Source organism: Camelus bactrianus, chromosome 9 (assembly GCF_048773025.1).
Source record: "Camelus bactrianus isolate YW-2024 breed Bactrian camel chromosome 9, ASM4877302v1, whole genome shotgun sequence".
In the NCBI taxonomy this organism is placed as follows: Eukaryota; Metazoa; Chordata; class Mammalia; order Artiodactyla; family Camelidae; genus Camelus; species Camelus bactrianus.
In genome coordinates this window covers 6,838,619-6,859,493 of record NC_133547.1, presented here as the reverse complement: position 1 = coordinate 6,859,493, position 20,875 = coordinate 6,838,619, and the positions used below count along the sequence as shown (strand labels likewise).

General features: G+C 54.3%; 2 protein-coding genes and 1 long non-coding RNA gene across 14 annotated transcripts; 1 reads left to right on the top strand and 2 right to left on the bottom strand.

Moving 5' to 3' along the window:
• Positions 1-2,354: 2,354 nt before the first annotated feature.
• MAMSTR (MEF2 activating motif and SAP domain containing transcriptional regulator) lies at positions 2,355-7,993 on the bottom strand. Of its 10 annotated transcripts, none has more exons than XM_045510654.2 (10): positions 7,562-7,993; positions 6,910-6,993; positions 5,710-5,748; positions 4,918-5,063; positions 4,554-4,738; positions 4,150-4,252; positions 3,740-3,934; positions 3,262-3,459; positions 3,129-3,183; positions 2,355-2,927 (listed from the first exon to the last, which is right to left on the bottom strand). In XM_045510654.2, the coding sequence occupies exons 2-10, from the start codon at positions 6,965-6,967 to the stop codon at positions 2,644-2,646; spliced, it is 1,263 nt and encodes a 420-aa protein (XP_045366610.2). In that variant the 5' UTR covers positions 6,968-6,993; positions 7,562-7,993; the 3' UTR covers positions 2,355-2,643. The 10 variants fall into 10 exon arrangements, with proteins under 10 accessions (XP_045366610.2, XP_074225392.1, XP_074225389.1 ...); XM_074369291.1 differs by having other exon boundaries at positions 6,910-6,988; XM_074369288.1 differs by having other exon boundaries at positions 4,918-5,093; positions 6,910-7,053; positions 7,430-7,992.
• Positions 3,874-10,893, top strand: LOC105062598 (uncharacterized). Of its 2 annotated transcripts, none has more exons than XR_012508976.1 (5): positions 3,874-3,997; positions 4,592-4,750; positions 8,675-9,597; positions 10,265-10,335; positions 10,757-10,893. It is a non-coding gene; the product is annotated as an uncharacterized LOC105062598 (long non-coding RNA). The 2 variants fall into 2 exon arrangements; XR_834707.3 differs by having other exon boundaries at positions 3,929-4,086.
• On the bottom strand, positions 8,466-20,825 carry RASIP1 (Ras interacting protein 1). 2 transcript variants are annotated; one of them, XM_074369284.1, is made up of 12 exons: positions 20,588-20,825; positions 20,210-20,350; positions 18,976-19,661; positions 17,191-17,546; positions 13,586-14,239; positions 12,828-12,865; positions 12,440-12,591; positions 12,218-12,333; positions 10,780-11,023; positions 10,401-10,573; positions 9,434-9,581; positions 8,466-8,869 (listed from the first exon to the last, which is right to left on the bottom strand). In XM_074369284.1, exons 2-12 carry the CDS (start codon positions 20,344-20,346, stop codon positions 8,670-8,672), a joined length of 2,904 nt encoding a protein of 967 aa, XP_074225385.1. In that variant the 5' UTR covers positions 20,347-20,350; positions 20,588-20,825; the 3' UTR covers positions 8,466-8,669. The 2 variants fall into 2 exon arrangements, with proteins under 2 accessions (XP_074225385.1, XP_074225386.1); XM_074369285.1 differs by having other exon boundaries at positions 12,218-12,321.
• Between the last annotated feature and the right edge of the window lie 50 nt (positions 20,826-20,875).

Below are 20,875 nucleotides of genomic sequence, written 5' to 3'. Positions count from 1 at the left end.
TAGGAATCTTGACCCTGCTGTCCCTCATACCATTACCAAGAAAATGCTTATCAGCCTGCGCTGGGACTCTCTCTTTGCAAATGTCTGAGCTTCACCAGAGCAGAGATTGAGGCTCTTTGATTTTTCAACCCTGAGGGCACAGGCTGTGAATTTACTAATCTGATTTAAAACCCCACTCTGTGTGACATTGGTCAGGTCACTCCCCTTCTCTGATCTTTAAGTATTTCATCTGGAAAGTAAGGATGACAAATTTGACCTGATTGGTTTGGAAGACAGCAAAGTTTTTTTTGTTTGTTTGTTTGTTTTTGCCTCATGGTAACAAACATTTGTTCCCTTCCATTCCTACCTTGGATCTTTAATGTCCATCAGAGTTTATATACTTTGTGACACTAGAATTGTCAATCAGCAGCAATATTTATCAGCACACATCACATGCCAGGTCTAGTTCATGGACAGTCTCGGTGAACGCTCATCCTCACCAGACTGTCGGTACAGGTGAGGAAACTGATGTGACAGCAGGCCAGGGGAAGTCGCTGGCTCTAGTTGCTGTAACATAATTAATCCCACTTGCACATTCCCAGTTGTAGTGGACACCATTGGTGGCCTGCCCAGATCCTCTCAGATTCCTCTTACCAGTTCTGTGCACCCAACACCCAGCTTCTGCATGCTTTATGCATTAATCATGCCTTTTTTGCGTCTGTATTTCTGGCACTTTGATGTCTGGGCCTTGCTGACATTGGAGGGAACGCCCCTCCCCGGGCTAGCCAGTGCCTAAAGATAATAAAGGACTCACTTTTAAACATGCCTTTCATATACGAACCAACCAACCCGGAGCCTAGACCCCCAACCACTTCCTGTATGGAGCTCTTAAACTTCCGGCTACTGTTCCTCTGCCTAATCACCCCAGGACCAAGTTCCAGATGACTGGGGGCAGCCCCTCCCCCACCCCAGAGCCTGCTGAAATTATTCAACTAGGCAATCCTAAACTTACCTTGGTCATCTATTCCTTCCTGAGGAAACCACAATAAGGACTCTTGCCCAAGGTTCTCCTCTTTGCCTGTACCACCTCCTGACCAACCTCGGTGCTTCCTCATATAGCCCTGTATAGCTTGGCGTGCCCCCTTCCTTTGGGATCTGTGAGAATAACAAACTATCTTTTCAATAGTAATTATCTTGTAATCTGTTGGCCTCACCATACCTGAATAGTAATAAAACCTATATTTTAAAACACGTTGCTGTTAACAGCTGACACTGTGACCTTGTTCCCAAGACTGCCCTGGAACTTGAGGTGCCCGGGAGTTTATGTCCTGCCCTCTTCCCATCATGATCCATGGCCCACAATGACCAGGCCCCTGACATTCGTACATTGGTATAGTCTTCTCCCATATTCAGCCTGGGCTAGCCTGATTTGAATTAATCAATAGAATATGGTAGAAATGACATTGTGCCAGTTCCAAGCTTAGTTTTTAAGAGACTGGCAGCTTCCACTTCCTCCCCTGGGAATGCTTACTTTGGGGTGCCCTGAGCTACCATGTAAGGAGTCCAGCTACCTGTAGGAGAAAGCACATGGGGAGGGAGAGCACTGAAACTTCATGGAGAATGAGAGCAGTTCCGATGTCCCACAGCCCAGTAGGCTCAAGCCTACTAGCCCTCCTTGCCAGACACATGTGAGTGCTCCATCTTGGATGTTCCAGCCCAGCTGGGTCCTAAGATGACTGCGGCTTTAGTTGACATCATATGGTAGTGAAGAACTACCTTTCTGAGCCCAGTCAACCCACAGAATTGTGAACAATCATAGACTGTTATTATTCGAAGACTCTAAATTTTCAGGTGGTTCATTATTCAGCAATAATAAACCCAAACAGTGATCTCTCTTTGCCTCAAAAACCCAGTTCCCTTTGCCTAAAGGTGGGAAAGACTCTGCAACTTAATTTATCCTTCAGAGCTCCCCATGGGATCAGACTGGGGTTGGACTTCACCTGAAGCCACACTCTTGCTGGTCTTCTTCCTCTTCACTGTAGTGTTTCATCTGTTCCTGTATTGGTTTCTCTTGGAGGCATGTCTTTAATAAATTATGGACACATGAATCTTGTCTCAGGGTCTCCTTCCAAGAGAATCTGAGCTCAGATATGATGCATCTGATTTTTCTCATCTCCAATCAGAAGTCAAGGGTCTGGCTCCCTATTCTCAAGGGTCTGGCTCCTTATTCTCTCTCCCTATTCTTTCTTGCCTGTCTCCTGCATCCAAAAAGCACAGACCACCTTCCAGATTCCCCAGCAACAGGCAGCCATCTAGTCGGTGGGATCGGGGGTGGGTGTGGGGGTGAAGGTGGAAACAAAAACACCCACGTGGTCTCTGAAGGAAGCAGCAAGCAGCGTGTTTGCCCTGGCCAGCAGCAAATGACACCTCCTTGCCCCCAACCACACAACCATGGAGGGGATCAAGTGGAGGTCAGAAAGACAAAAGTCAGGAGGTTGGCATGTCAGCAGCAGTTCAGGGGCCAGGTGGGGATGAGAGTTGTCTCTGATTTGGGGTCTGCAGTGGGAGGGGCTCTGCTGGTTGTTCCAACCCTTCCCTCAGGGACTCTATCTCTCTGACCTCCCCATCCCCACCAGTTCACAGTCCCTGAAACCCCAAAATCCATCACCATGGATCCTGCAGCAGGTCCCAAAGCCGGGTGCCACTTGAATCGGATAAGTCAGCAGAGAAGATGCTGGGGGCTGGAGGGCCACAGCCCAACGGGGGACCCCCACTCAGAGCTTCCAGCCAATCCAAGGAGTCCGTGGGCCCCCTGGGAGAGCGGGATGGGGAGTTCGTTGGGGACGGGAGCGAGGAAGAGAAGACAGATGAGAGGCCTTCAGAGTCCGGGGAGGGGGACAGCACATCGAAGGAGCCGGGGAAGTCCAGGGGGATGGGGGGCAGAGGGTCTGCAGGGGGAAAATGGAGTGTGAGCTTAGGAAGGCATATGTCCGGACCCCAGCACCCTATTTGTTCTTTCCAAGAGTCTAGGTCCCCAGCCCACTCCTCCCTAGGATTCAGGAGCCCAGATACCAAACTTCTCCTCCCTTGGACCCGGAAGTCCAGAACCTCGGCCTTCTTTCTCCCCAAATCCAGGAGGTTGCTCTTACCCTCAGGCTCCACCTGATCCTCCAGGATGTCATCGATGCCCCGGTTCGGAAGCAACTGCGGACGAGCAGAAGCGGCGTGAACCTGGGACGCCAGCCTGATCCTGACTGAGACCTTAAGCCCGCTCCCTCTCACCTGCGCTCTGCGGATCGCTTCCTGCAGCTCCTCCTCCAGTGTCAGGGCTGCAGAAGCTGGTGCTGAGGAAAGGGTGGGCACTGGACCTGGAGCAGGAGCCGTCGTCTCAGCCGGAGCCGGAGCCGGAGCCGGAGCTGTCACAGGGGTTTCCGCGGCACGTGGAGGAGGCGGTGGGGGAGATGTTGGACTAGGCTTGAGCTAGAACAGTGAAGAGGGCGTTCCTACAAGCCACGCCCACTGGGAAGCAACCCCACCCACTCGCAACCTATGACTCCACCCCCTGTCGCATCCCCGCCCTTCACTCGTCGACACCTCCCTTCGGCCTCGCCCTCTATTTCATTGGCTTCTCTTCCCTTAAGATCCTCCCACTTTGCTCTTAACCACGCCTCCACAAGTTATTGGCTAGTCTTTTCTCGATTTCCCGCCCCGTCCCGCTTTGTCTTCTCATTGGTCCACACGCGCATAGCCTCGCCCTCACCGAGCCCGGCCTCCGGGTGGCTCCCAAAGCCTTGGGCCTGAAGCGAGGCCAGGGAGCATTTGCGGAACTGTCCTCTCGTCGCGGCTTCTGCCGCTCACGGGGCGGGGTGCCGCTACGCATGCGCTCCAGGAGCATCGACTTGGTCCCGGACACCGGGAGGCCCCGCAGGCGCAGCTGCTGCCGGAGCTCTGAGACCTGGGATGGGAAGCGGGGAGAGGCCGTGCTAGGCCGGGCTCTGGGGTGCAGGCGAGGGGAGAGGTAGGGGACAGGGCTGGACGTTTGGAAACCAAGAGAGGAGGGACTGGGGACCCCGGGTCCTGGATGTCCGATGGAATAGAGGCTGCAAGGTTAGACTTCTTGGTCCCCACTGAAGGAGAGGGCCAGCCTGGGAAGTTACTCCCCAAACTTACCGTCAACTCTTCCAGTTTGAGGGTCTGAAGTTCCAATTTGTGTGGAGGGGGCGAGGGGCTGGGGACTCCTGGTGGGGAGGGAGTGAGGGAAGTGGGCTTCATCCTGGCGATAGTTGTGAGGGGGAAACAGAGGTTAGAAGGAGAGAGAAAAGACATTATGGAGTCCCCAAAGACAAGGACTCATGAAGATGCAGGAGGGTGAGGGACCCAAATTCTGGATCTCCGAGGGCGCAAACACAGGAGGCTAGTTCCTGTGCTTGGGAGAGGAACTGGGGCCTCAGACTCTTGGATGTGAGGTCAGGATTCCTGAGAAGTGAAGGAAGAGGGGCTGGGGATCTGGACTCTTGTGTCCTGGGAGGGGGCTGGGGGGACTGAACTTCCCAGAACAAAAACAGGGGTCATACCTAGAAAGTGGCTGCTGTGAGTTTGTCTCTTCCCACAGAGGCGGTCCAGGAGGACTCAAGACTGGTCGTTCAGCCTGGGGGTTTGCCCTGGACCCTTGTTTCGGCTCTGGGGGCATGTACTGGTGGTATGTCAGGTTCCCCTTGGGCTTCGGCTCTCTCCAGTGTCTGGAGATCTTAGGAGAGTCCTGAAAAAGCAGGTAAGATGTCATATGCTTCTGCTGCTTTCCCACTTTCCTGCCCCCAGAACCCCATGCAAAGTATGAGGTCAGCTTGGCATTACCAGAGAGGAGTAAGAAGGGCAGCAGCAAGGAAGACCAAGTCTAGACTCTCAGGGGGACTTCCCTGCACTCCCATTGAGACTTACCTTCTTCAGGGACCTCCAAGGGCTGTATTCCGGCTCAGGGAGAAGGACTCCAGGGCTGAAGAGGAATGGGGCAGGGCCGGAGGGTGAGGCTGGGGCTGGAGCCACAGCTGGGCCTGAGGCTGAGATCCACGGATCTGGATCCGAGACTGGAGAGGCAGCGAAGGACCCCGAGAGGCCTGCAGGCAGCAAGCCAGACAGGGAGAAACAAAGCTGTGTGGGAAGGAGGGCCCTGGAGGCCCCAGCCCCTGTGTGCAGGAGGGCAGGCCTGGGGAGTGAAACCCAAGTGGTGGGAGCTGGGTGTCTGAATTCCTGCATCTAAGGGTGGAGGTGCTAGGGACCCAGACTTTTACAATCTCAAGAAAGGCAGGAATCACCTCCTTGGTCACCAAGTGGTGTGGTGGTTGAGGATCACAGATTTCTGGGGTTTTACTTGGACAGGGGTGGGGCCAGCACTCCTGGTTCTTGGGAAAAGAAGCTGAAAGCCACATCCTGAGATTTGTGTGTGTGCCAAGTGTGGAGTCTGGGATGCCTGTCTTCTCCAAAGAAACAGAATCTGGATTCATGCACTTCACTGGAGTGGGAAAAGCCCAAGAGCAGGAAAAGGGGTCCTAGGGGTGGGGCGGCTGGGGACCTGTATTCCCGGTCCCAGGGAAGGGCAGGATGGGCTTTCAGTGTACCCTGGGGCATAGGTACTGAGGGTCTGGGACCAGAGCAGCATATCTGGTAGCTGTACTCCAGGGTGTCCCTGGGAAGTGGGGCCACCATTCCCTCCCTTTCTGGGCCCACACTTACTTGAGTCCTGATACCGTCTGTGGATCCGAAGCTGGAGGACTGTGGTGGGAGGTGGGAGGAGAAAGGCGGGAAGGGAGTGTCCAAGAGCCTGGCCTGGCAGGCGGCTGTGAGCTGCAGTTGGCGGGACATGCGTGCCCAGCCCCCTTACACACCCCGTGAAGGCGGGTGGGCGGGCAGCCTGCTCCCTTCCCGGGCCTCCTGCCTGCTCCCTGCCAGCACAGCCCCGAAGGCCAGAGCCGTTTGGGGGCTAGGAGGCAGCCAGCATGCAGGCAGGAGGCAGCCCTGCCCCCTGGCTCCACCTGCCCCCTTGACAAGCTATGCCCACCCCAGCCTCAACACAAATTGCCATCTTGGCCTTTATACCTCGCCTCCTTCCATCCACGCACCCCGCTTGGCCCACACCCACTCCCTTCTGTGCTGCCTCTGGGCCTCCCCTCCGTCACCCCTTTGCACACCCACCTTTAAACACGCGTTTTTCTGGGCTCTCATTTTGCACCTACACCACTTTGGTGCACTTGGACCCTTCGCCCCTCTTCGTCCTTGGCTCAAGGTCTTGGCACATACCCAGCTACATGCACACACTTATTTGCACATTCAGGATTTGGGCCCCCAGTTCCAGAGCAAGGATCTCTCTTTGCACTTTTCTGCTCTTTGTATTCGTACACTTTTGAACACTCCTGGCTTTTGGTTCCTAGTGTCTTGGCACCCACCCAATCATGTAAGCACGCTCATTAACACACTCGAGTACCCTCTGTCGCCTCAGGACTTGACCTCCAGGTGAACTTACTGGCACACTTTCCACCTGCACTGGGACCTGAAATGCAACCTTTGACCCTTTCAAGGCTTGTGGGGACCCTTGCCCACAGTTCCATGCTGGGCACGCTTAAGTCCCCACTATGCACGTGTCAGTTTAAGCCCCCCTTCTTTTGCGGTCCGTGATCCTCAGCACACCCACCCTGAGCCGCCCACTCCCTAATGTTATGTGAGCACTTCACTAGCCATTTGCACCCTCTCTGTCCACCACAACTTGACCCCTTTGCTGGTGCCTCCATGCCCGAGTGATCTTTTGCACAGAAAATACATGCCTCCTGGGTGCCACCGCCCTCCTCCCACTCACTCCGCGGTGCACACTCCCAGAGTCAGGATATAGTCTCAGGACAGGGAGGATCCCTGCCCTGCATGCACAGAGAAGCTTCTCACCAGATCGGAACTTGGAGCGAATGATTTGGGAGCGCTGGGAGGAAGCCGCCAGAGTCATTGCCAAGCCTGGGAGGGGGACCTGGACTTGGGGGAGAGCAGGGCCACCACAGGAGGCAGGGTCAGAGTGGAGGTCAGGAGGCGGCCCTGCAGGTGAACGCAGCAGGGAAAGGGCCTGTGGAACTTTGAGATGGGAGAGCCTTGGGCCTCTGGATCTTGGCGGGGTGGAGGGCACTGGGGGCCAAGACTCCTGGTTGTGAGAGAACAGGGGGCTGGGGACCAGGACTCCTGGGTCTGAGGGAGGAGGAGCTAAGGGGTAGGAAGGACCTGGGGTCTGGGAATCTAGGATTCTAAGAAGGCAGGCATGGGGGCCTGGATGCAGGGTCTATGAAAGGAGAGGAAGGAAAAGGGGGCGAAGGGCAGTAACTCAATATTCTTTTGAGGGGCCTAGAATCCAATAGCCTTGATCAAGAGGGGGAAGGGGACCCGACATGTCCCTGGGGAGTAGAAGGGGTTCTGTCACCTGCATTTGAGAAGGACGTTGGTGGGTGTCAGCCACCCGTGGTCTGTGGGGAAGGGACTTGGATCAGAGAGGTGACAGAAGAGTTAAGGCGGGTTCCCCTCCCACCGCCCTCTCACCCCAGGGGCCTCTCACCAGGTGGGCTCCGCGCAGCTGTGCTCTGGAGTGGGTTGAGTCCAGCGGTCTAGGCTGGAGGCCGCAGGCTCCGCCCCACCAGCCTTGGATCGCCTCGGATCCCCCCCTTTTGGGGGCGTGTCTGGAGCGGTGGAGGCGGGCGGGGGAGACAGGAGCCCCCTCCTAGCACCCCAAGAAGGGGCGGGAGCACGGGATGGGAGGGCCTTTGGCGGGGCCGGCGTCGGGGTTCCCTAGCTCGCTCCTCCTCCGAGTCCTGGGGCTACAGGGTCGGACAGGGCAGTGGTGGACAGATTGACAGAAACAGGTGCCAGGAGAGGGGCGCAGGGTGAGCAGCAGCGGCAGGTGGTCGCGCCTTAGCCCTGCAGGCAGGTGGCACCTGTCGCTTACTTTTTCCCTGACGCAGCAGCGGGAGTCGGATTCAGGAGGATGAAAAGTTCAAACTAGAGCCCCCGACTCCTAGGTCTGAGGGAGGAGGGGGCTGGGGGCACGTACTTATGGATGTGAGGGAAGAGTGATTCCAGAATAGGAACAAGAATGTTGAGGCTCATCAGTGTGTCCGACAGGCAGGAAGGTCCAGAAGGGGCTTGGGAACCCAGACTCCTGAGTCTGAGGGAAGAGACTGGACTATGGACTTTTGGGGGGGTCGAAGGGAGCGATGGCTGTTTCCCACTTGCAGGACTAAGGGCCTGATCTTTGTTAGAACAAGTCGAGTGTTCTGTCCTGATATGCGTGGGAGGCCCCAGTGTTCCTGGGTTGGATTACATGCGAGAGGGCAAGCTGAGGCCGTGGCTATAAATACCTCAGCGGACTCGGCAGGAGCCCAACGCTCCAGACAAGGGCCCTGATGCCTTATTCCGAAGAAAATCATCATCACTCCTGCTCCCGAGTCTTAACAAGTGAGGCGTTGCCAATACCACAGATACCTTTATTGCTTCTGGCGCTCAAGTCCTAAACCCAACTTCCCAAGGTCCCATCCTATATTACCCGAAAACTCAAACTCCCAGCATTCCACGCCGGGAAAAACCTACAACTCCCAGAAAGCTCTGCGCTCGGGCGGGCTCTAGTAGATGAATTTTCAAGGTTCGCGCGCTCGTTTGCTATTGGTTTTTCAAGGAGGCGTGGCTACAGGAGGTCCGTGGCGGTGATTGGCCGGCAGTTCCTGCTGCTCGAGATCCCAGAGGAGGCGGCGGAGCCTGCGCAGTTCACGGTGGAGGGCGTCGTCCGTCACTGGACCCGTGAGGCAAAGGCGCGAGCTGCCCAAGGGCAGGATGAGGGGAGGATGGGAGGAGAAGCTTTCAAAGATGTCTCCTATAAAACCGAAGAACACAGAGTTAAATTCTGCAAACGGGCAGGAGGCAGTAGTGTCGAGGAGAGCCTAGGTTGCGCCACTCCCGAAAGTAGGAAAAACGTAACCCTTTCGCAACTTCTGGAGTAGGATCCCCTCAAACGCTACTCTTGGAGTCCCCAAGCATCATGGGAGTTGTAGTTCAAACTATGAAAGGCCATCGTTGCCTGGGAAACGGGCGATGGAGTTGGGTTCTTGGGTCCGAGAGGAAGGAAGAAGGGCTGGGAAGTTCGTTTTACGGATTCCTTAGAGTGAAGGGGCCTGGAACCCGGACTTAGGTGAGGGGAGTAGTTTGTGGGGGAGGCTGGTGGCCTGAACCCCTCAGAAAAAGGAGCTGGGAACTTAAACTCTTGTATCTTGGGGGAGAATCCTATATCCTGGGATCCAGCACTTAGCACCTGGGGGAGGAGAGGGCTAGGGGTCCAGAATCCTGGATCAGAAAGAAGGAGCTGGGGCTATGGATTCCTAGGTCCCAAGGACAGAAGAAAGCTGACAGCCCTGATGCCTCTGTCCCCATTTCTCTTCACCTGTGTCCACAGCATCTCTCTCTGCAGGGGGAGGATCCCAAGCAGGTGGAGGACCGCGGCCAGGACCCAGCTGGTAGTGGCTGAGCAGATGGTGGAGCTGAGCAGGGGTCAGTGTTGGGTGGTCAGTTCGTAGGCTGCTCCATGAAGCCTGGTGGAAAGATGAGGTGAGAAATCTATGATCATTATGGGGCAGCTGAGAGATCTGAAATGGAAGGCCCTCCACAGAGAGTGTAGATGTAGTGGGTAGCAGTGGTGTCTGTGTGATGTCTTCCAGGCACTGTGAGGTCTAGTTGTCACCAAAGTGATGGTGGGAAAGGGTACACTCTCAGTTTTAAAAAAGAAAAATGTGCTTTGCTTCAGAATGCATAAGGAGGTAGGAGAAGGCAAAGGTGAGGAAGAAGCAAACTGACTATTAGTTTATATTATTGTGTACATATGTATTCGTTATTATAATAACCTACTTCACGGGGCTTAGTCAGCATTCAATGAGAAGGGCTAAACACAGTGCCTAGTGGGGAGGTTATACCTCAGTGGTAGAGTGCCTGCTTAGCGTGCATGAGGTCCGGGGTTCAATACCCAGTACTTCCATTTTTTAAAAAAAGTAAAAAAAATTTTTAATTATAAAAAATTTTTAATTATACTTAAAAAAAACCCACACAGTGTCTGGCATATAGTTTATATACAATGAATGTTTTAGCTGTCACATTCCTTGGTCCCATACCAGACTTCCTGAATCAGCAGGTCTGAGGGAGGGAGCTATTATTATTTATAAGTCCCACTGGGATTTACATGCAGCCAAGTTTGGACATGATGTGCCTGTCTTCCTTCCAGCTGCTAATGCATCACCTATGGTGTCTGAGCTGGGACTGTGGAGAACATGGAGTCCAAGGAGCAATCCAAGGGTGAGCTGAATACAGAGGATGGCTGAGTGGGGTTGGGGAGTCAGAGGTCAGGGTTCAGGAGTCACCTTGAGCAGGGAGGTGCGGGGCACACAGAGCAGGTTCACAGCCATGGAGAGTTTCCGGAAGAATTCAGTGGCGATGTCGCCCAGCCCAGCACCCTGCAGCCAGTCCAAGACAAGATCCAGGTTGGTTCGGATTTGGACAGCTCGAGACCACTGATAGAAAGGTCGGCCTTGACCTGTAGGGGAAGGGAATGAGAAGCAACGGGTGTATAGGGGATCTTGCCCTCCCACCACCCAGACCTTTCCTATCCTTCAGCTTGGGATCTAGAGCTTGCTGTCCAGAGTCCCTAAATATGTACCCTGAGCCTGTGGTGTGTCTGAATTGAATAGATCTCAGTGGCTCCCATCTCTGCTTCCAGTCCTTTTCCAGTCTGACCCTCACCTCGTTCCATCAGCGAGTTGAGAAGGGACGCATTGGAGAAGAAGAACAAGTAGCCGAAAGTCTGAGACACAAGGTCCGGGTGCAGCTCGCACTGGCTAGTCAGTTCCAGGGCTGCCTGGAACACGCCCAGGGTAGGTCTCAACCCCGGAGGCATGGCCCCCAGCTCTGCGCCAGGCCCCGGCAGCTCTGCCCCAGCTGTGAAAGGATTGCTATCCAGGAGAGCAGGCAGCGTTGAATATAGAGTCTGAGGAGATACAGAGATGCAAACAAGTGATCAGACTACAACTCCCTGGAAGCTTCAGGGCAGTAGAGTATGAAGATACTGGGGAGCTCCACAAAAGGCTTCTGCGAATTGTAGTCCATCTACTTTCAACACCCTAAAGGTCTCCATGAGCAAATCCCTACTTTCCAGATAGGTTTTAGCATTCATCAGGCCAGGGACACCTCAAATCTTAAGGGCTTTCCAGAAGTCTCTTGGGTATCTTAAGACCATCTCTGATGCCTTACAGGACTTGTAGTTCTCAACAGGGAAAGCTCAAGTAGGACAAAGGACATTGAACAAAGAGGCTCCCTTCAATCAAATAATTATTCATCCAGAATTCCCAAAGGAAAGGAAAAGAATGGAGAGTCAGGAAGTGGGAGTGGGGTGGCAGTTAGCCAGTGGAAAGTGAGATCAGGCCAAGGACAGGAAATGAGGTCAGAGCCAAAGAAGAAATAAAGCTACCCTTGGCAGGGATGTACAGGAAGTGAAGCCTTGGAGGAGAGGGCTTCACAAATCAAGGCTGATCAAGGAACATAGAGACTATCTGTCCCCAAGGATGCCCTTTCATTATACAGATAGGGAATCAGGCCCACCAGAAACCAGAAACTAGAAACCCTGAGAGTTCCAAGAAGCGATATTAAGCTCAAGGGAAGTGGTGGGGGACTGGGGCAGAAAGCAAGTCCTGCAGGATGGGCACTCCAGGGAGAAAAGGTTTGTGGCTCAGAAAAGGGAATGAACTCAGAGCTATAGGAAGTGAGGTCAACAAACACAGGAAGTGTAGCCTGATTAAAGCGATTTTGTTTAAATGATGGTACTTAGTACTGTTTGATCCATCAAAATCTATCTGTCTACCTATCTATCAAACTTACCAGTGACTTAAGAGTGGACTTAGAAAACAGCAGCTTGAGAAAGTGGTAATAGTGATATACCCAGACAGTGAAGTCAGCCAAGATGGGATGGTTACAAAGACAGAAAGAGAAGTCAGAAAGGCAGGAAGTGATGTAAACTCAAACAGGAAGTGGTATCAGAACACAAGGTGCTGGAGTGAAATGGGAGGTGATGTCAGAGAAGCAGGAAATCTTAGGAGGTCACATGGGAAGTGACATCAGAGCAATGTGATGTAGTTCAAACAGGAAGTTATGTTATGCTAAACAGGAAGCAGGTGTCAAGGCCAACCTTGGTGAGGTAGTAGACAGACTGCTGGAAGGTACACATGATGACCTCATCCAGGAGGGCCATGGCTTCGTCGCATAATTCCAAGTCATTGCAGAGCTGTGGGTCTGAGGACAGACCTAGGAGTGAGAGGGAGAACCAGAGGCTGGCAGGCAGAAGCCCAGGTCCCCAGGTGCAGGGAATGGCAGGAGGCTTGGTTGAGCATGGACCTGGGTCAGAGCTCACCCTCCTGGTCGGCCTCCTTCTCCATCTCTAGCACCTTCTCCTGCACAAAGCTCAGCAGCTCCGTGGTGTTTGCCATCCACAGCATGAGTGGCCGCAGCTCCACAGACACGGCCTCAGGGGTCAAGGTCACCTCAGGAACCCCCTCAGGGTGGCTAGGAAAGGAGGAAGGGACCTGTAAATCTTGCCCAACCTCCACCATAATGTCCAAACCCCGAGATCTGGGTCTAACTGGGGACAGAGTCCAACTCTCATTTCACAACTAGAAAAGTTGAGTCCCAAGGACTCAAGAAGCTTGCACGAAGACATGCATGGAAATGTGAACAGAGAACTGGATGCAAAGCCTGACCCGTACATCCCTCCAGACCCTTCTCCCCAGAGTTTCTCTTACTTCTCTGGCTGGCGGTCTCCAATTTCCTTAATCTTTTCCTGTGGAACAGTAAGATCAGAATTAAGGTGAGGGGGTTGAGGAAACAAGGCCTATGGGTTAATACCCTGGATCTTCCTTTTTGACAAAGACTGTCCCCACTTTTCAAATGGACTCTAATCCCCAAGCTTCAGAACAGTCACTCCTCTTCTCACCTTTTAAAACACACACCCCTATGATTATGAGTGGTCTACCTCCCTTTAGGTCCGCTTCTAGTCAAATGGAGTGTATTTTTCCCCACCCCAAAACTTCTTAAACCTTTTCTCTAAATAGGCTCTAGTTCAGTAGGATGGAACCTCCCACACCACCTCTGCCACCCCCATGAATGGCTTCTCCCTGGCACTTCCATCTGTTGGTCCATAGGTTTGTTCTTCCTCGCTTGCAAGAATGGTCTCGCCCACTATGGTCAGGGCCCACCTTACTTCTCACAATGGTCTCTTTCAACTTTTCATCCAATGGGATCTCTTCCCCTCTACCCGTCTCCCAGAATGGTTTCCTCCATAATCCCACAGCTGCAAATTTAGGTACTACTGTACAGCCTGTGGATGGATCCACAACTCGCAGCATCCATGGGGGCCCTAGCCCAAGCCCCCTCCTGGGGTATCATGGGAGATGTAGTTTCGTCCTGCCCAACTACGAAACTAAGGTTAGAGGTGGCGAGGGGACACTGGGGAAAGGACTTGGGGCGCAGATGGGGCTGGACGGCGGTTGGGGGCGCTCACCCAGACAGCCTCCTTGATGAGACGGGCCAGGCGGCCCAGCAGGCGCGGCAGGTGACCCAGCTCCAGCTCCCGGGCTGAATGCTGCACACACAGCGCCAGCAGCGTGGCGGGCCCCAGGGGTGGAAGGTCTCCGGCGCCCGCGGCCGCGGCGCGCACGATCTCGCCCAGCAGCGCCTCTTCCTCGCGCGGGCGGAAGCGCAGCACCGGCTCGCGGCCGTCCAGGTAGGCGGCCAGCGCTTCGCCGCGCTCCTGCAGGCCACGGCCGCAGAGGCGGCAAGAGAAGGCCCAGCCGGGGCCCGGCGGCGTGGCCCCGGGGCGCGCGGGCAGCCACGGCAGCCGCGCCGGCCCCGAGCCCCCATTGCGGGGGTCCTTGTACATGAACAAGAAGTGCTCGCCCAGCCCCAGCAGATCGCCCGGATGCAGCTCGGCCTCCCGCAGCAGGAGGCACCCGTTGTGCGTGACCGGGGCTCCCCGGGATGGGCGCACCATTGCCGGGGGCTCAGGGCCCGCGCGTACTGTGCAGTGACGTGGCAGGATGTCTGGGGCGTTGAGAAAGGTGTCCACATATGGGGCAGGGGACCCACCTCGAGCCGAGGAGTTCCCACCCCGGCCAAACACGTGCTGCTCCCGCATCATCACATACACCACGAAATCCTGGAGGGAAAAGCGAAGATGCACTAAAGGACACCACTCCACGAGGAATGGATGCTTCCAAAGAGATCCCTTTCCCACAGTCGACTCTTCCATCAACCACATCTCTTGAATGAGCACTTCCAAGGAGATCTCCTGGGATCCCAAAGGACTCACCATTTACCCCCACCTCCCATGCACGAGTAGGCTCTTCAAGGGCAGTTCATATGGTGGACTGCCCTATAACATACAGCCTGCAGACTGGATAAGAGGAAACCCCTTTCTTGATACAGGCTCTACCATTTCTGTCTCTCAAAGAATGGATGCTTCTCAGGAGATCTTTCACCAGTGGACTCTCCCATCTTCTCACCTCCTGAATGGACTCCTTCAAGGCAATCCCTTCCTACAGTGGACTCTCCCATAACATCCAGCCCAAAGAACGTGTGCTTCCAAGAACACCACATCCCCGTTACTAAAATGCACTGTCCCACTACCCTCATTCTCAAAGAATGGACCTTCCCAAGGAAACCTTCTTCTAGGAACTCTCCCATTTCCCTGACGGTGGCCCTGTTTGCCCACCATTCCACCCCTGTGATGGAGGCTTTTCAAGACATTTCCCCTCCCAACAATAGTTTCTCTCAATATTCCCAAAGCAAGGAGTAGATACCTTTTAAGAGACTTTGCCTTTGAACAGTTTTCTTCCATTATCTCCACCCCATGAATGCACGCTTCCAAGGAGACCCACTTTCTACAACGAACTCTCATTTTTCCCTTCATGATGAATTCACTCCCAAGGTGTCCTCCTGCAATAGACTCATCTACTCCCCTCGCTCCCATGATGGAGAATTCCAAAGATACTCTCCCTTCCATCAATGGATGCCCTCAACATTCTCATCCCCCCAAAAAAGACATCTCCAAGGAGATCTACATACAGTGGCATGTCTAGTAATCCCATCTTATAAACTGATGTTTTCAAGGAGACCTTCTTAAACTGGAGTGTCCCATTTCATCTACCAAAGATGTATTCTAGAAGACCCCTTCCTAAAAAAGACTCTCTTATCTGCATCCTGTAAAAATGGAAGCACTCAGTCTGATCCTCTCCTAAAACCCTTTTGTTCCCTATTCATGTCTGAGAGAACAGTCATCCAGATATTCATAAATCATAAATCTCCTTCCTACACTGAACTCTCCCATCACCTCTACCCATGGATGGACATTTCTAAATCCCATTCCTACAATGGATTCGCTCATCTGCCTTTCAAGAAAAATGGACCCTTCTAGTCTGACCACCTTCTAAAGACAGAATCTCCTATTTTCCATCCCTGTGTGGAGAAATGGAATGATCCAAAATATATGAACCCCTTTTTACAGTGGCTCTCCTGTTCCTTAACCCAAGAAGGTTCTTCCACCTCACCTACAGTGAACTCAGATTACAGACACCCATGAATAGACAAATGCAAACAAATTCCTTTCTACAAGAGATGAAACTTATTCCTGTTCCCAAGGAATGAACACTTTCAAGAAAGCCTCTTTCTTATCAAGAAATTTCTCATGAACCCTGCCCGAAAGAATAGATGTTTCCAATGTGTCTCTCTCTTCCCATAACATACTCTCTTATACTCTCAGGACAGATCCTTCCAACAGACTCACAGACATAGTAAACAATCTTATGGTTACTGGGGAAAGGGGGTAGGAAGGGATAAATTTGGGAGTTTGAGATTTACAAATGTTAGCCACTATATATAAAAATAGATTTTAAAAAAAGTTTCTTCTGTATAGCACAGGGGACTATGTTCAATATCAATATCTAATAACCTTTAATGAAAAAATATGAAAATGAATATATGTATGTATATGAATGACTGGGACATTGTGCTGTACACCAGAAATTGACATGTTGTAATTGACTGTACTTCAATTTAAAAAAAAGAAAGAAGAAAGAAATAGACTTAGGATAGATCCTTGCAATTTGACCACCTTTCCAAAATAGAGCCTCCCATCCTCCACCTTGTCTGGAGGGATGGACTGTTAGAAGATATACAAAACCCTTCCTACAATGAACTTGCCCTGTCCCCTTGCCCCAACAAGGAGGAATGAATTCCAAGGCAAGCTCTTCTCTGAATAGTTTTAACCCCTCACCCATATACACAGCCAAGCCACCTAACCCAATTGGCTCCCTCTCTGACAGTGAAAATGGAACTGTTAAATAAACTCTATCACTTTCCAGAGTGGGCTGTTTCCAATGATCCCAGTGGTACCTGTTGAGTGTGGCTGTGCCACTGTTACCCAAAGGTGGACAACACCATAAGAATGATTCTCCTAATCACCACACACACACACGAACATTTCCAATAATACATTACATTTCTATTAATGAAATAATATCCCACTGACCCCCAACCACTAATCCTTTCTCCCTCTCTGCTCCCCAACACTTTAACAATTCTCCTACTGCCACCCAAACATGTAAAATAGAAGTGTCAGCACCACCTGCCCCCATCAGCAATGGTCAAATCGTTCCAGTGTAAACCATTAGCTTAAAAAATGATTTAGCCCACTCTTCACAAGAAAATATAGGCTTAACCAGAACAAGATCCCAGACATCAATCAGACTATCTACCTCCCTCCAGAATATACTTTTCTCTTACTCTCCCTCAGGAAATAGAGGCTTCCAAGAAGATCGTTCTAAAATACTGGCTCTTTCATTCTCCCTGAAGGTAGACAGTGCTTTCCACCAACTTTGAACGAAATAAATCATTCCTTACCTGTCCCTCCAGTGAAATCCTTATCTGCCATCTATTCTCCAACATTTCCACTCTCTGACAGTATCTCCTGCTCTGGAACCTCCCTGGGACCACACCTTCCAGCATACCAGAGACTAATGCGGCCCAAGGAGTTCTGGGAGTTGTAGTTTTGTCTCCCTTCAACAGAAGGGTGGGGCATAAATCTCTCCCCGTAGGAGAGGCTTTGCTTACCTGAGCGTCCTGGTAGCCCTGCAGCAGCAGGAAGTAGGGGCGATTGCTGGGGGCCTGGATGAGGCACTGGGTCAACTGATCGAAGTCTCCGGGGTCTGCAGGTCCGATTTGGGCGTCAGCTGCCCCTGGGGCCATGCTAAGTGCCTGCTGCCTACGCTCCTGCTGCCTCCTCCGCCGCCCCTGCAGACTGAGCTCCGATACGCTGCGCCGCAGGGATAGGTTTTCGGAGCGTTCCTTGCCCCCGGACCCAGCCGGGGGTCCGGACCCCGACCCTGGGCCAGGACTGGCCAGGGCCGCCCCACCCGACGCCGCCCGGGAGCGGTTCTTCTGCGGCCGCCACGAGGCGGCGCCCGTGCCTGCGATGAGAGATGGAACATGATGAGACAGACTGGAAAGAGATAGGGAGAGATTATAAAGAGAGAATTGGCTGCAAAGAGGTGAGGCTGCTTACCACATCTAGGTTTTTGCACTTGCTGTTCCCTGTGCTTGGAACACACTTCCTGCCTGATTCCTACCCATCTCCTTAGGTTTTTGCACATGCTGTTCCCTGTGCCTGGAACACTTCCGGATTCCTGCCCACCTGATTCCATCTTGCAGTTCCAGCTGCTTAGTTTATTCGTTCTTTCAGTTAGTATTTTCTGAGCACCTACTATGTACCGGGCACTGTTCTAGGCACTAGGGACTTCTCAATGAACCGAGAAGATCCTGCCCTCAGGGAAACAAACCACCTCCTCTTGAACACCCCTAACATTCCAAGTTGGAACATTGAATTCCTCCAGGGCCCTAAATAATGCGTGGCCCACAGTAAGTGTTCAATTAGTGCTTTTGAGGGGGATAAAAAGACAATGATGCCGTTCTTTATCGAGCGCCTACTATGTGCCAAGCCCTGTGCTAAAACCCTATACATGATTCCATTGAATCTTTGCCTAGGATTCTGCTGTGTTTAACTGGCAAAGAATGGGTTGGAGTCCAAGCCTGAGTTCAAAGCCCATGAATGTATCTGATACACCAGCGCATCTCCCAAGGGGAGACTCAGGAACAGAAAAGCTGTAAGAAGGCTACCTGAGCAAACTCTATCCCTATGAGCCAGACCCCACCCCTGCCAGGCTCTGCCCTATATTTGCTATTTCACATACTGGCACACCTCCTGTTCCAGGCCCGGCCTTCTCAAAGACCAAGCCTCCGAGTAGCCTGGTCCTTGGCCTTTACAAATACCTCTTTATTTCCCGTGCACTACCCTCAAGCCCCTGCTCACTTTGCAGCCAACCCAGCCTAAGGTCACCTGCCCCAAGGCCCACCCCTGAGGCTCCGCCCATTCTTGGGCCCTGCTCTAACGGCCCATTTCCTCATTCTCCAGGCTATTTACCCTTGTAGGCTTCAACCACAAAGGCCCTGATCCTCACTAACCACTTCAACCTACTGCTGAGAGGCCTCTTGACACCAGGACCCGCGCCACCAGCATCTGTCCCGCCCAATACCTCTGGCTACTTGTTACTCCATTTCGCGGGCCCCGCCCCTGCATCGCAGGCCCCGCCCATAGGCTCTGCATTTATTCCCAGGTTATCATCCTCTGGCCTAGCCCATCTGGCCGACCTAGGTCCTGTCCCAGTTCCACCTTCCACTTGATCCAGTGCTATAAGCCCCGCCCATCCCCAGTGGGCCCCGCCCCTAGTCGGCCATCCGGTTCCCCCGGCCCCCTCGGGCCCCGCCAACTGTAGCTCCGCCCACTAGTCCCAGCCGATCCCTCCACTAGCTCCGCCCCCAGAGTCCAGCTAACAGGCTCACCATCGCTGTCCGCCGCCCCGAAGGCCTCTTGCTCCAGACGGCGCGCCTCCTCGCGGCCGCGCAGCTCGAAACGCCGCGCCCAGCCGGGCCGTGCCCGCCACAGCTCCTGCACCAGCAGCGGGCGCTCGGAGTCGCCCAGCACGCGCAGGTGCTCCGCCCGCCACTCGCCGTTGCCCACGGCGCCCGCCGCGGGCCGGCCCAGCGCGTCGCAGAGCGCGAAGGCGTCCACACAGCTGCTTTCGCTGGGGCCGCCGCCGGGGCTGCCGGCCAGCCCGTAGCGCTCCAGCGCCTCGGCCACCAGCTCGCGCGCCGTGGAGCGCGCCGTGGCCAGCACGCTCTTGTAGTTGGCGCCCGAAGCCAGCCCCGCGCCGAAGATCTTGAGGACCCCCGGGGGCGCCGTGGCGCGGGCGGCCAGTGGAGGCTCGGGGGCCACGCCTGCCGCCAGCTCCGGCAGCTTCTTCTCGCTGGCCCAGCGCTGCGCGGATCCCGGGGTCCCGGGGCCTCCCGCGCCACCAGACCCCGTGGTCCCTGTCCCCGAGCCCCGGAAGAGCTGAGAGATGCGCTTGGCGCGGCTCCCCGAGGCTCCCCCGGCCGCCTTGACCGCGCCCACTCGCCGCAGTTCCACGTGCGGCGGCGGCGGGGGTAACGGCTCGCTGCTGCGGCTCCCCGTGTCGGAAGACGAAGACCTGGGAGCCCACCAGGGAGTGCAGACACAGGAGAGAGATCCAGAAAGACACGCAGAGTCGAGGGTCAGGGGTTAGAGAAGGAGGGAGATGGACAAAGACCCAGGTTGCGGGGAGAGGGGGGACAGAGACCCAGAGATAGTGGGGGACAGACACCCACAGAAAGTTGAGAGATGGGGGTGTACGGAGATGGGGGTGGGCAGAAGCCAGAGGCAAAGAGAGAAAAAGAAAATAAATAAATAAAGGGGAGTCCCACAGAAGGAAATCCCAAGAGGTGATCAGGGAGGGGAGGAAGGAAGGTGAATCAAACCACTGCTCCTTCTGTGTCCGTCCCCATGTCCATCCAGCCTAAGCCCATCTCACCAGGCCCTATGTCACTGGGTCCCACCCTCCCCTACGGCCTGCCAGCCCACTTGCCCATTCAGGAGAGGAACTGGGACCAGTCCTTCGAGGATCCCTGACACTACCCTGTGCAGGAACTGGGTCATAAACAGGGAAGATTGGGAGGCAGGTGGGGCAGGGGCCAGAGTCGTGAGGAGGTGGGCACTCACTTGACAGAGGCAGCACTGGGCCAGCGCCGCCCCAGCTTGGCCAGCTGCTTCCTGGGAGAATTGATCCACAGGCCCACGGGGAGATGGAGCTTCCCGAAGCGGGGACTTCCACTCTCCTTTCGCTCACCAGATAACATGGCCCTACGGGAGGGTGGATAAGGCCCCAACTCTTGAGACCTTGAGAGGTAGGGGGTTGGTGGAGGGGGACCTGGACTCCTGGGCCAGAGGGAGGAGGGGGCTGGGGCTCAGTCTCTGGAGTCTGGGTGCAAGAGAGGGATGGGAGCCTGGATTGCTGGTAGCTGGGATGGAGGGATGGCTGGGGACTGACTCCTGGGTCTGAAGGAGGAGGGTCTGGACTCCTGGGTCCCCAACTCTTACCCTGCTTCGGGTCCCGGCAGCACCCGGGGGCCTTGGCTCCGTTTGCCCTGGTTGGTTCCTGACCCCGCTGCTCCTGTACAGCCTTTGCTTCTGCCCCAGCTCCCAGCACTGGGTGGGGGACAGGAAAAGGCAGAGGAAACCCGGCAGGAAGAGCGGGGAGGGGGCGTCCTGTGAGGGGACCGGGCCTGGGGGAGGAGATCTGGGGAGGGCTGGCCCTGCCCCACTCCTCGATTCTGGAATTACATCGCAGCCAGTTGGCCCCTTCCAGGACCCAGAGGGCCCGGCTCC

Bases quoted from the DNA above. Each gene is read 5' to 3' on its own strand.
- MAMSTR (XM_074369287.1), bottom strand. From the start codon at position 5,232: ATGCAGGAATTCAGACACCCAGCTCCCACCACTTGGGTTTCACTCCCC. The intron at 3,935-4,149 runs GTAAGTTTGGGG...TTCCCATCCCAG, and splicing joins TCAAACTGGAAGAGTTGACG to GTCTCAGAGCTCCGGCAGCA. The intron at 2,928-3,128 runs GTAAGAGCAACC...TTCCCCCTGCAG, and splicing joins GGATCAGGTGGAGCCTGAGG to ACCCTCTGCCCCCCATCCCC.
- RASIP1 (XM_074369284.1), bottom strand. From the start codon at position 20,346: ATGTTATCTGGTGAGCGAAAGGAGAGTGGAAGTCCCCGCTTCGGGAAG. The intron at 12,592-12,827 runs GTAAGAGAAACT...CTCCTTTCCTAG, and splicing joins GGAGACCGCCAGCCAGAGAA to CCACCCTGAGGGGGTTCCTG. The intron at 12,334-12,439 runs GTGAGCTCTGAC...TCTCACTCCTAG, and splicing joins GAAGGAGGCCGACCAGGAGG to GTCTGTCCTCAGACCCACAG.